The sequence below is a fragment of the Enhydra lutris genome, unplaced genomic scaffold, assembly GCF_002288905.1.
Source record: "Enhydra lutris kenyoni isolate GAN:26980312 unplaced genomic scaffold, ASM228890v2 scaffoldscaffold15, whole genome shotgun sequence".
Lineage (NCBI taxonomy): Eukaryota > Metazoa > Chordata > Mammalia > Carnivora > Mustelidae > Enhydra > Enhydra lutris.
Window position 1 is genome coordinate 3,050,112 of NW_019154099.1, and position 13,830 is coordinate 3,063,941.

General features: G+C 35.4%; 1 protein-coding gene across 2 annotated transcripts in view; it reads right to left on the reverse strand.

Annotated features, from left to right (window-relative positions):
• The window catches only part of LOC111146964 (fibronectin type III domain containing 3A), a 181,007-nt gene that overhangs the window by 116,901 nt on the left and 50,276 nt on the right, over window positions 1-13,830 (reverse strand). For both annotated transcript variants that reach the window (XM_022502738.1, XM_022502739.1), the window contains exon 3: window positions 3,894-3,969. In XM_022502738.1, the coding sequence (XP_022358446.1) occupies window positions 3,894-3,969 (76 nt within the window). The remainder of the gene's footprint in view (window positions 1-3,893; window positions 3,970-13,830) is intronic.

Below are 13,830 nucleotides of genomic sequence, written 5' to 3' on the forward strand. Positions count from 1 at the left end.
CTTTTATACAACTTTTTAAGAAATTCTGAACTCTTTGTAGTTATTCAAAAAAGTCAAGCTATTCTTTCCTTCTGTTGCTTTTGTATATGTTTCCTATCTAAAATGCTTCCTTGAGATCCTTTTGTCATTTGCTATTGTCCTTAAAGCCAGGTCACAAATCAATTTCTCCTTGACAGATTTTCTTCCTGACTATCACTCTGCATCACAGTAATCCTCCTTTGCTTCCACAACACCCTGTGCATGTCTCTTGTAGTTCTTTTTATACTGTAATACAATTGTTAATTTTCCTCCTTTCTTCCCTACTACTTTCCTGTGTTTTTTTTTTTTAACTGTCACCCTAAGCATTTATTTAAATATTAATAGTTAACGGGTAAAAATTATAAATGGTCTAACAAAACTAAGAGCTTTATGGTCACAGAACAGTGTCTTAGTTTTCTTTGAATTTCCAACAGCTGGCAGAGTATACCTCTGGAGAAATTTAGTAAATTCAAGGAGAAAAGCATTTAACAATTTGTCTCTCCAGTAAGTATGTTATAGTAGAGAAAGTATTATATTGAGCTCTGCCCATAACTAGCTATAACTCACAAATTATGACTTCCAGTAAAATAAGGGGATTATCTAGATCTCTAAAGTTCCCTGTGATTTGTTAACCTAGTTTTTGTTTTATAAATTCTTGACAGGTAATAAAACTACTTTAAAAAAGAACAGTCTTTAATTCAAATGTTTACTAATTTACACGGGATTTATCTCAGTTTTCAGGTTTTACTACTGAGGTTTTCTTTATTGGTCTAGTGGCTGTGAAGAGAAAAGTTTTCCTAACTTGATAGCCTTAGAGCCAAGGATCCTATTTTACTCTGAGCTTCACTGGCATATGATTTTCCTCCCTTAAGATTTTCTCTTTGTTATCTGTTGCCTCTGCTTCTATTTCTCCTTAACTTTTACCTAGCTCTAGAACTAGTTCAGGAAGATGTCTGCCATGTAACAGAAACTAGTGATAGCAAAGGGGAAGAAAAGAAGAAGATGAGCTCGAGAAGTCATTAGCCTTTTCTCATCCTGTCTTCTCTTGTTTGGAGTGAGGGCACACTGGTCTTAATAAAAACTTTACCCCAGTCCCTTGTTTACTACTACTCCTTCCACCTTCATCCTGTCTTTTAATCAAAAACAAAAAGAAAACATAAAAAGGAGAGGGCTTTTTACTTTTTTTCAGGTTCTCCTTATCCTATCCTGTGTTTTGAAAACTCTGCCTAGTAATTTTAAAACGTCTCCACTATTCTACTCTGTCATTCAGAAAGGAGTCTCCCTTTTCCTACAGAAGCAGAGAAATGTGTCCCTGCCTAAAAATATCTTCACATGATAGTCAGTTCCTATTATTAAGAAATTGTTAGTACTACTGGCACATTATAAATTAGTCTTTTTTTTTATCCTGACTGAAGGGGTAATTACCACATAAAAATCAGATTACTATATTTTATAAGGTAGGAGATTCACAAATTACAGTTACAAATTAACTTTTATTTATTTTTTCAGTGTTCCAAGATTCATTGTTTATGCACCACACCCATGCTCCATGCAATACGTGCCCTCCTTAATACCCACCACCAGGCTCACCTAACCCCCACCCGCTCCTTCCAAAACCCTGTTTGTTTCTCAAGAGTCCATAGTCTCTCACAAATTAACTTTAGAAGTTATTTAAAATTCAAAGTCTGGTTATCCAACTGCAATTAAAGTTTTTTGTATTTTAAGTCACACTCTAACAGTAATGAGGATCCTCATTTGCAGATGTATTTGAGAAGATCAATGTTATACTAGTTAAAATGCTTCCATCATAAACAATTTTTATTGAAAACAATTTTAAGTAATATATAAATAAACGTAAGATGTGTGCTCTACTAGAAACGTACATTCTAAGAGTTATCCAATATGAAAATGGAATTATTTTATAAAAGCCTAATTAACAAGTAAAGACAGGCAAAGTTCACTATACTGCTTATAAATTCTACTACCTGGTTTCTTTTACGCTCGTAATATTTGTGTGTGAAGTTACCTTAATTGATACACAGATTTAAGTTGACTTAGAGAATAGAAGGCATGTAAGATTTGGATAGCAGGCTAAAAATTTTAATTTTAATTACTGAGCTAATTACTTCTCTGGAAAGAGTAAAGTCTGTTTCTTCTTTGATAAAATAGATTAGATTGTGCCAGTAAGATGGAGGGGTACCATAAATCTTGGTTTACCTGGGACAATCTTGGCTGATGTTTTGTAGTAGTTGCCAGGGTCCTCCTATACTCTCAGAAGTACCAGTTTGGAAGAGAAAGCACCTGGTCAATCTACTTATCATGCTCCTTTCTTTTTTTTTTTTTTTTTTTAAGATTTTATTTATTTATTTGACAGACAGAGACCACAAGTATGCAGAAAGGCAGGCAGAGAGAGAGAGAGGAGGAAGCAGGCTCCCTGCTGAGCAGAGAGCTCAATGCAGGGCTCGATCGCAGAACCCTGAGATCATGACCTGAGCCGAAGGCAAGAGGCTTAACCCACTGAGCCACCCAGGCGCCCCATCATGCTCCTTTCAAATTAAAACAACAACTACTAGTTAGGCACCCAATATGTAGAAGGCCAAATACTGAAGGGAATACAAAGAAATGTAAGAAATGGTATTTGCCCTCAAAGTGCTTAGGACTTAGTTGGAGAAACTGAATAAACATTTTAAGTTAAACACACAAAATTTAAATGGCTTAAAAGATATAACTGGAACAAATATTATAAGGAAGTATGTAGTTACTTGTTAAATGAACGACACAATAATTAGTTAAGGGTTTCACAAGAAATCAGTCACTTTCTATTAAACAACACCGCAACATCCTTTATACCATTTACTGAATGCCCTGTATGTGCTAGATGTGGTTTAGAGTGCCTTACATGCATATTAGTTAACCCTTACAATCCTAAGAGGTGTAATATTATTCATAAGAAAGGGAATTTTACTGATGAGAAATGTACCTCTTAGAGGTTAAATAGCAGAGCTGGGATTTAAACCCAGGTTCTCTAATACCAAAGTCAGTGACTATCTTTTTACTGCTCTTCTCTTTACATAGGGTGGTGGTTCTCAACTGTGGGTGCTTTTGCCCCCACCGCCCCCAGGGACATACGGTAATACCTGGAAACATTTTTGTTCATCATAACTGCTGGGCAGGGGGGCAGATGGCTAGTGACTTTACAAAAATTTTTTTACAGATAAGATCTGAACTCAGTCTTGAAGCATTGATAGGATTTGGACAGGCTAGGGATGGCGGAGGTAAGGACAGATTACAGATAAGAATAATACAGAAAGTACAAGACAGATTCAAGAAGATAGTGAATAAGCCAACTTAGCAAGATAAAGGGACACAATATTAAAGGGAAAGTGAAAGCAAGACAAGGAAGATGCAATAATTCTCTTTTTTTAAAAAAAGATTTTATTTATTTATTTCACAGAGATCACACACAGGTAGGCAGAGAGGCAGGCAGAGAGAAAGGGGGAAGCAGGCTCCCTGCTGAGCAGAGAGCCCAATGCGGGGCTGGATCCCTGGACCCTGAGATCGTGTCCTGAGCCGAAGGCAGAGGTTTTAACCCACTGAGCCACCCAGGCGCCCCAAGATGCAATAATTTTCTTAAAAGACAGAGGAACCTGAATTGAATTCACTGAAGATTTCTGAGAAGGGAAATGTAAGATTAATCAAGAAACCAGGGAAAAGAGACTAACAAGGATGCTACTAGACTAAGTCATAAGGAATTCAGAGTCTGCGCGTTGGTGTGCCAGAAGTAGTGAGAAAGAAAGGAAGAAACCGTAAGTGTATAAACTTTTATGTACCATAAATTTTTGTCATCTCAAAGGATAACAAATTACCATTCTTACCTGTAATGCACTGAAACTGTCCATCTTCTCTTCTTATTGTAAATGCTTCCCCTGGGTTAACTTGTACCAGAATGACCTTAAAATGAGAGAAAGAAGTATTAAACCAAAAAAAACCCAAAATAACAGAGCAAACAACAATCAAAATAGGGCACATCAGTATAACAAAATACTAAATATTTCTAGAATATGTGAGCTATTTAACCTTAATGAGAACGGGAAGTAAAATGGGAATACACAGTTTACACGTTTGTTAAAAAAGTATTACTTCACTTTCCTGGAGGTCAGACTTAAGCAAAAAAAGGAAGGGAATAAAAAATACAGCGGGACACTTATTGGAAAGTTAATAAACTTCGCTCTGAAACAAAGATGGAGTCAAACAATATTTGGCAGATTTATGCTTAGTTCATTTGTTGCTAAGTATTTAATTTTTTTAAGATTAAGTATAAATTGATGAGAAGAGCTTGAGATGAGCATACCTGAATTAGTAGGACATTTCAAATTATATCTGGGAATATGTTAAATTAATCCCACCCCCCTTTTTTTTTTAAAGATTTTGTTTATTTGAGAGAGAGACAGTGAGAGAGAGCATGAGTGAGGAGAAGGTCAGAGGGAGAAGCAGACTCCCCATGGAGCTAGGAGCCCGACGTGGGACTCGATCCTGGAACTCCGGGATCATGACCTGAGCCAAAGGCAGTTGTCCAACAAACTGAGCCACCCAGGCGTCCCTAATCCCACCCTTTTAAGTAGATTTCATTATATAGATTATACATTCTAATTTTATGACATCTAAAAAACAGAAAACTGGAAAAAATTCTGAAGTCCTTCTATCCTATAATAAATTCTGTTAATTTTTAATAAATTTCTTAGTCTTGTTCCCTATGTATAGGCTTAATTTTGCCCCTTAAAAAATATATATATACAAATAAATATTATTTATATATATTTACATATATAAATACATATTGTATATATTTCTATGTATTTATATAAGTACATATATTTATATATATTTTTAAGGGGCATATATATATTATATATATTCTATATTATGTTATTTATATTATATATAATTATATATATTCTAATAATATATATTGGAGATTTTATATTATATATAAATATATATTTATATTATATATAACATATATTTTATATATTATATATTATATATTATATATATTATATATATATTTTATATATTTATATTCTATTCTATTCTATTATATATAAAATCTCCATTTCGGTATCTTTCGAAGTTTAATATTTTTAAAAAGACTTTTCCATGCTACTAATCACTCAAAGTACTTCAACAAATGACCATAACATAAATTACTTAACCATTCTCTTAATATAAGGAATTTAGGTAGCTTTCAATTCTTCCATTACTATAAATATCAACACAGAAGGGAACAATTTCTATGTAGTTTCTCCTCTTTAATCCATTACCAGTTAATTTTTTTGAGTGGTGTTTAAGGTCAGAGGGTCTAATTTCATTCTTTTACATGTGAATATCCAAATTTCCCAGCACCATTTATTGAAGAGACTGTCTTTTTGCATTGAGTGTTCTTGTCTCCCTTGTCAAATGTTAGCTGACCATACATGCATTGGTTTGTTTCTGGGCTCTCAATTCTCTTCCATTGGTCTAAGTCTCTGTTTTTGTGTAGGAACCATACTGTTTTGATTATTATAGCTCTATAATACAGCTTGAAATCAGGAAGTGGTGATGCCTCCCACTTTTATTCTTTTTCAGGATTGTTTTGGATATTCAGGGTTCTTCTGTGGTTCCATATACACTTTGGGAGTTTTTCTACTCCTGTAAAAAATGCCATAGGAATTTTGATAGAGACTGCACTGAATCTTAGGATGGCTTTAGGTAGTATGGATATGTTAATAACATTACTTCTTCCCATCCATGAACATGGGATACCTTTCCTTTTATTTGTGTCATCTTAAATTTCTTTCACCAATGTTTTATAGTTTTTAGGGTAGAAATCTTTCACCTCCTTGGCTAATATTTCAGGCAAAGACTGAAAGACCCTCACTTCAAGGGAAGTAGGTAAGAAGTAGGGGTAATGGAAAACACAAAATAAATTGTTAGAAATAGTCCAAATATATTAATAAAATAAATATAAATGGACTAAGCTTGCATATTAAAAAGAGAGAAAATAAAATTAGATTTTAAAATGTTACAGAGAGGGGCACCTGGGAGGCTCAGTCGTTAAGCATCTGCCTTCAACTCAGGTCATGATCCCAGGGCCCTGGGCCATGATCCCAGCCTGCCTCGGGCTCTCTGCTTAGTGGGAAGCCTGCTTCCCTCTCCCACTCCCCCTGCCTGTGTTTCCTCTCTCACTGTGTCTCTCTCTGTCAAATAAATAAAATCTTAAAAAAAAAAAAAGTTACAGAGAGAAAATGTCAAACCCATTATTTTGATGATCTATTTCTCAGAACAAGTAGACAATAATCATCAAGGATATGGAAGATCTTAACACCACCACCAATAATCTTGGTTTAATAGCCATGTAAAGAATATTGCACCTAATAATTAGAAAATATACATACTGTTTTGAAGCACATATGGAATTGACATGAAAATGAAAAGAATGGACTATTACTGAGAACATCATAAATCAAGTCTTACAAATTTCAGTTAAATCAGAATCAGTAATATAAAAATATATTTGCAAATTTTAAAGAGCTTCAGTAATTTGTGGGTTAGGCAATCATAACAAAAAACAGAAAATAGCAGTGAAGTATAACCAAAACATTGTATGTTAAAACTCTGGAATATAGGCAAAATTGTATTGACGAAAAAACGCAGACCTTTAAATACTTACAACAGAAAAGACTGAAAATTAGTATGTGTCCAAGTAAATGTGAAAAGGCAGGGTTAACTCAAAAAAATTAAAAAAAAAAAAAAAAGAAAACAAAAGTAAGAACAGAAATAATCATAATACAAGAAATGCTGGAAGATGAACAAATACTTTTAACAGAAATCACAGTGAAGGGATAACCAAGAGAAAAAAATTCAAGAGAAAAAAGTAGTCAGTAATCTTTTCCGGCCAGGTAATTTTTTTCCCCCCAAGAAGAATCTTGAACCTTGGGAGATTTTATGCAGGTAGATGGCTTTAAAATGCATTTTATAAAATCTAGGAAACTTATCTCTCTACATGGGTTTTATTTAGGGGACTAGCTCCTTATTATTCCATTATCTCAAATGTCATCTTTTCAGAGAAACCTTCCCTGACCAGCAAATTCTAGGGTATGTTCACATAGTTTCTACCATATCAATCTATTTTATTTTTTACCTAGCACTTGTCACTATTTGAAATTATTTTGTGCAGTTATTTGGTTAGTGGTTTACTGAGCAGTTTCTATTCCACTAGAACAAAAGCCCCCTAAAAGCCAACATCTTGTCTTACAAAATGCTATACCCTAGAGCTTGGCTCATAATAGGTTTTCAATAAACTTCCATTAAATGAATTAAATAGATAAACAGTGAGCACTGGGAGTTCATTCATTCATTTAACAAATATTTGTTGAGGTCTTATTACAGGTGAGGCTCTGTTCTAGGTAATGGGTATAGAGTAGTAAACAAAATGGACAAAAATACCTGCCTTCATGTGCAGAGCAAGAAAGTTATAGGATTCGAATTATGCCACTGAGTAACAGCAATTAAGAAAATTATTTTCTTAATTTTTAATTAATTAATTAATTTGACAGACAGAGATCACAAGTAGGCAGACAGCCCGATGTGGGGCTCGATCCCAGGATCCTAGGATCATGACCTGAGCTGAAGGCAGAGGCTTTAACCCACTGAGCCACCCAGGCGTCCCAAGAAAATTATTTTTAAGTCTTAAAAAAATGTGGGGCATAATGGCTAAAATTAACAAGTCAGGAAATGACAGATGCTGGCGAGGATGCAGAGAAAGGGGAACCCTCCTACACTGTTGGTGGGAATGCAAGCTGGTGCAACCACTCTGGAAAACAGCATGGAGGTTCCTCAAAATGTTGAAAATAGAACTACCCTATGACCGAGCAATTGCACTGCTGGGTATTTACCCTAAAGATACAAACGTAGTCATCGAAGGGGCACATGCACCCGAATGTTTATAGCAGCAATGTCTACAATAGCCAAACTATGGAAAGAACCTAGATGTCCATCAACAGACGAATGGATAAAGAAGATGTGGTATATATACGCAATGGAATACTATGCAGCCATCAAAAGAAATGAAATCTTGCCATTTGCGACGACGTGGATGGAACTAGAGGGTATCATGCTTAGCGAAATAAGTCAACCGGAGAAAGACAACTATCATATGATCTCCCTGATATGAGGGAGAGGAGATGCAACATCAGGGGTTAAGGGGATAGGAGAAGAGTAAATGAAACAAGATGGGATTGGGAGAGAGACAAACCATAAGTGACTCTTAATCTCACAAAACAAACTGAGGGTTGATGGGGGGAGGGGGGTTGGGGGGGGGGGGTTATGGACATTGGGGAGGGAATGTGCTATGGTGAGTGCTGTGAAGTGTGTAAACCTGGCGATTCACAGACCTGTACCCCTGGGGGTAAAAATATATTATATGTTTATAAAAAAATAAAATAAAATAAAATGGATCTGGAAAAAAAAATGTGGGGTGATTAGGAGAAATTCATATGCACACACCTTTGAAAATCACCTCACTGTTGCCAACATCACACATCAAACCAGAGCTAGTCTGTAATAAAGGTGCATGCCGAATTCTAAGCACACTCATGGGTTTCTGGCACCTAATCAAGGTTTGTCCAGCTTCAAAATGTAGAATTTACATATCTTCAAACTATGTGGATTCCTACATCATTTTATATTCATCTGTACAAACACAGTGTAAACTTTCCATAATCTTATTACAGACAATAGTACAATAATAAGGAGAAGAACTATGAACGACAGCTATTCCAACTGAGATAAAATATAGCCACACACAAAATTGCATAATCAAAACAGCACAGCTTCTTAACACAGATCATGTAATTAGTGACCACAGAAATCTTACAAAGTAACTCTCAGAAGTGTGACAGGTGAGGAAACCTGGTAAATTATCCCTCATTTTGTGATTCATATCATTGATGGCTCGATTTGCAAAGGGATATATTCGAGGCCAAATGTTATAAATGCAGTATCATAAAATGATTACCTAGTACTTTATTGGACTTTAACAATGAAATTCTTCAAGATCTTTAAATTTCACAGAAAACAATGATTTACACTCTTAGGTTTATTCTTATCTCAAATGCACTGCCAGTCCTTCAATCCCTAACCCCTTTAAGATATCAGAGTTTAGTCCTGACAGGTTCATTATACTCGCAAAATACACTCAAACGTGTTTCTCTTCTCTAATCAGTTTCTTTCACCTCGTATTATATCCCTGATAATAGGGATATAATGGAATATAATGGGATGCCATGTTCAAGACTCTACTGATAAAATATACCAGCCAGCCAGTTTTCCTTTAACATCCTTTAGTGCAAATGCTGGCAACTTCTAATGCCTGGTTTGAGTTAAGAGTGTCAACAGTGGCTGAATGGATAGTTGATAAAAGCAATTATTTGAATATCCACCAAAAGGCAATTTCCAGTATTGCGAACAGAGACATGTACAGTAGTAGTGACCATTTTAAGAATATTCTCAACTTAAATAATCAGCACTACTAATATTTACATGGCTTCTTAAATAAGAAACATACGCTTGAAACATGTTTTGGCTAAGATACCTAACCCAAAGGGTAGATTTATTGACAAAGACTGGAGATAATGTCATACACCATGTGTATTTTATTTTTATTTTCTTAAGACTTTAAATTTATTTATTTGACAGATAGAGATCACAAGTAGGCAAAGAGGCAGGCACAGAGAGAGGAGGAAGCAGGCTTCCTGCTGAACAGAGAGCCTGATGCGGGGCTTGATCCCAGGACCCTGGGATCATGACCTGACCCGAAGACAGAGGCTTTAACCTACTGAGCCACCCAGGCGCCCCACACCATGTGTATTTTAAAATTATTCTCATAAGTAAGCTATGATGATACATGGGACTATTTCTACAAAAATGTTACATTAAAACACAAAAGATATGAAAATGTCATTGATTAAAGGTTTAAATATGCCTAGTATATTCATTAATGAAGACCATAAAAATCTATAAGAACATAATAAAAATTTCATGTTCCCTAAATTCCTTGATAATAAAAAAAGATAGAATGTTTTGGGGAAGAAGTTATAGAAGAGCAGTAAAATTACAAAGGATCCAATATAAAATTATTTACTTAGGGAAGGAAATACATTTCAAAAAAAGCAGAATAGCAGAAAAGACATCTCTGGTGTGAAAAAAGAAAGAGAAGGATGAAGGGCCACAGACACTAGAGAGTTCCAAGTCTGATATGAACACCTCTAAAAAAAATAGCACACAGCTCAGGAAAAGTTGGAACTGGAGACCCAAGATATCATTTAGTCCAATCCAGGTTTATTTTTAAAAAGTAAGAAGTGATTATTAATATTACTGAAAAACTTACTTCATTTTACAAAAACATTCAACCAACTGTAAACTCCCAGTATATTTATTCAATTTCTATCAATTAAACACTTACAGTGAGGCAAATTCAAATGAGCAGTTATAATAAAAAATGTAGCACTTGGGTACCACCTTGGGATCTGAAGTGATGAATAAAAGTGCAAAAATTATTTATGCTTTGTCTATACAAATAAACTTAATTTAAATACCAGGAATAAACACTAATAACATCTGCATATATTCTAAAAGAAACAATAATAAATGAGTGATGTTTTTATTTATTTATTTTTAAAGACTTATTTTTTGAGAGAGAGCAAGTAAGTGTGGGGTAGGAGCAGAGGAAGAGGGAGAGAATCAAGCAGACTCCCCACTAAGCCTGGAGCCTGATGTGGGGGTTTGATCTTGCCACCCTGAGATCATGACCTAAGCCAAAATCAAAAGTCAGCCACTTAACCCATTGAGCCACCAGGCACCCTTAGCGCTATTTTAAAAGTTAAAACAACTAGGTATAAATTATATTTTACTATATATTTTTTAAAAGACTTTATTTATTTGACAGAGAGAGACATAGCGAGAGAGGGAACACAAGCAGAGAGAAAGTGAGAAGCAGGCTTTCCACCGAGCAGAGAGCCGGATGTGGGGCTTGATCACAGGACCCTGGAACTATGACCTGAGCTGAAGGCAACTGTCTAACGACTAAGCCACCCAGGTGCCCCTATATTTTACTATCTTAATTTTCAACTGTTACTAATCATTTCATTGTTTAATATAACTTTGAAAACATTCTTTTGCATTTCAAAGATATGTATACATAACTCCATCATCATCTGTTTCAATTTTACCTAACTGCTATCAGTTTAAGTTCTTTACATGTAAATTGAGAATAGGAAAAATAGCAATCTTAGACCTGCTCCACAGCACAAATAAAGTGTATTAGATGAAATGATGAGCACTAGATGGAAGGAAAGACAACTCAACATCATCCTGGGAACTTTTCAAAATACTGTATAGATAGTTCGGTCTGTCTGGAGAGGGTGAGGAATCTGGGATTTCCATCAGGAAAACCATGCTATTATTTATTTTCCAGAAAGTATCACTACTTTAAAACCTAAAGGATTCAGTAAAAAATACAAGGTTGGTGGGGTGCCTGGTTGGCTCTGGCAGTAGAGCATGCAACTCTTGATCTCAGGGTCATGAGTTCAAAACACATGTTAGCTGTAGAGCTAACATAAAACAAATAAAATAAATAAGGTTGGTGGTAATATTCTGTAATCACTAAAGGAAAAAAAGGGAAAACACCCAAGGTGTTATAAGTGATTTGTTCTGTGAAGTTAACAAACATTTAACTTTCTGAATTTAAGAAGTACTTTTAAGGTTTGTTTCTCTAAAACTCTAGCAGTTTAAATTGTTTATTTTGAAAACTATATATATACCCAGGGCACCTGGGTGGTTCAGATGGTTAAGCGTCTGCCTTGGCTCAGGTCATGACCCTGGGGTCCTGGGATCAGGTCCTGAGTTTGGCTCCCTGTTCAGTGGGGAGCCTGCTTCTCCCTCTGCCTCTGACTTCCTCTCTCTCTGTCTCTCATGAATAAATAAAACCTTAAAAATATATATATATCTCCAATATAAAATGTTTAAGGATGTATTTAATTTCTAAAAATGTTCACCTATATTTTCGTAAGAAATAATCAACAAAACCAAATATAATCACTGAAAAAAAAAATAAAGAGAAAAATGTTTACATATGGAATCAATCTTGCAGATGTAGTTTAATCTTCAACTCTCCACCCCAAAGGACACCCAACTTGCATTCTTCATTGTACAAGTCAGGTCTGAAAATGACATACCTCACATTTCTATTTCTGAAACCCAGTAGAGGGTTTAGAAGGCAAAGCAAAAAAAATCAACCCAAAAGTCAAAAACATGTACTCACACTTTCCAATATTTATGAATGTATAATCTTGGCTATCATCTTAGTTTGCCATAACAAAGGGGGGTGATGGGCAGGGGGGTGATGCTTAAACAAAGATTTGTTCTTTCATAGTTCTAGAGGCTAGAAGTTCAAAATCAAGGTGTTGACAGGGTTGGTTTCTTCTGAAGGCTCTCTCCTTGGCTTGTAGATGGCTACATTCTTCCTGTGTTTTCACACTGTCTCCCCTCTAGGTGTTATTTGTCTTAATATCCTCTTATTAGAAGAATACTGGCAAAAGGGAGAATTCTACTGGATGAAGGCCTGTCCTAATGGCCTCATTCTAGCTTAATTACCTCTTTAAAGATGGTATTTCCAAATTCAGTAATATCCTGAAGTACTGGGGGTTAGAACATATGAATTTCGGGGTGGATTGAGGAAAACACAATTCAGCACAAAACAGCAACCCTCAGATTACAGAGAGTACAGGAGCAAAATTCTCTGTAATGCCTAATCCTTTCCCTGTTTTGTTTTTTTTTTTTTAAACAAATGCTTCTTCATGTTTACTCGAGGGTGCCAATTTAATGAGGTTGAGAGTAATAATAAAAGGGAAAATCTTTTGGGCTTTGTACCCTTGAATAATAGTTAAGATACCTTAGCAATGTAATTTCTCAATCCATGACTGAAGGCTTTCAAGTAATTCAATACTAATGGGGTTGTTTTGATGACTAAGTGAACGAACATATGTCAAAGAGTTTAAGACAGTTAATGGTATACAGTAAGCACTATCTGTACATGTTAGTTACTATTATTGTAGGTACCATGTATGTAGCTCTTAGTATTATTATTAATAGTATAGATCTGTCACTTTAAAGATTTGCCCCCAGCCTAGAAGTTGATCAATTTACACATAAGTGAGATAATATACCTATAACACAATGTTTAAGAGATCTCTCCTGAACCGGTCTGGGACCTGCCTACCTCTCCATATTTTCTCATACTGACCATTTAGCCTACTCTACTCCTCTCAATACAGTGTTCCATGGTCAAGAGTTTCCTTCTCATCTCCTGGTTCGTGACTTACTATTCTCTAGCATGGTATTTGATTCAGACTTGACTTCTGCTAACTAACATTTTCCTTTGCTGAACCTCTGTGCTTGAGGACTTCAGTCTATAAACAAAAAACTTCTTAATTCTACTAATTCCTTCAAGATACTGAACCCTAAAGCAGAGTTAAATTATTCTATATAATATCTTTTTATCCCCAGGGGTACAGGTCTGTGAATCGCCAGGTTTACACACTTCACAGCACTCACCATAGCACATACCCTCCCCAATGTCCATAATCCCACCCCCCCAACCCCCTCCCCCAATTAACCCTCAGTTTGTTTTGTGAGATTAAGAGTCACTTATGGTTTGTCTCCCTCCCAATCCCATCTTGTTTCATTTATTCTTCTCCTATACCCTTAACCCCCCAT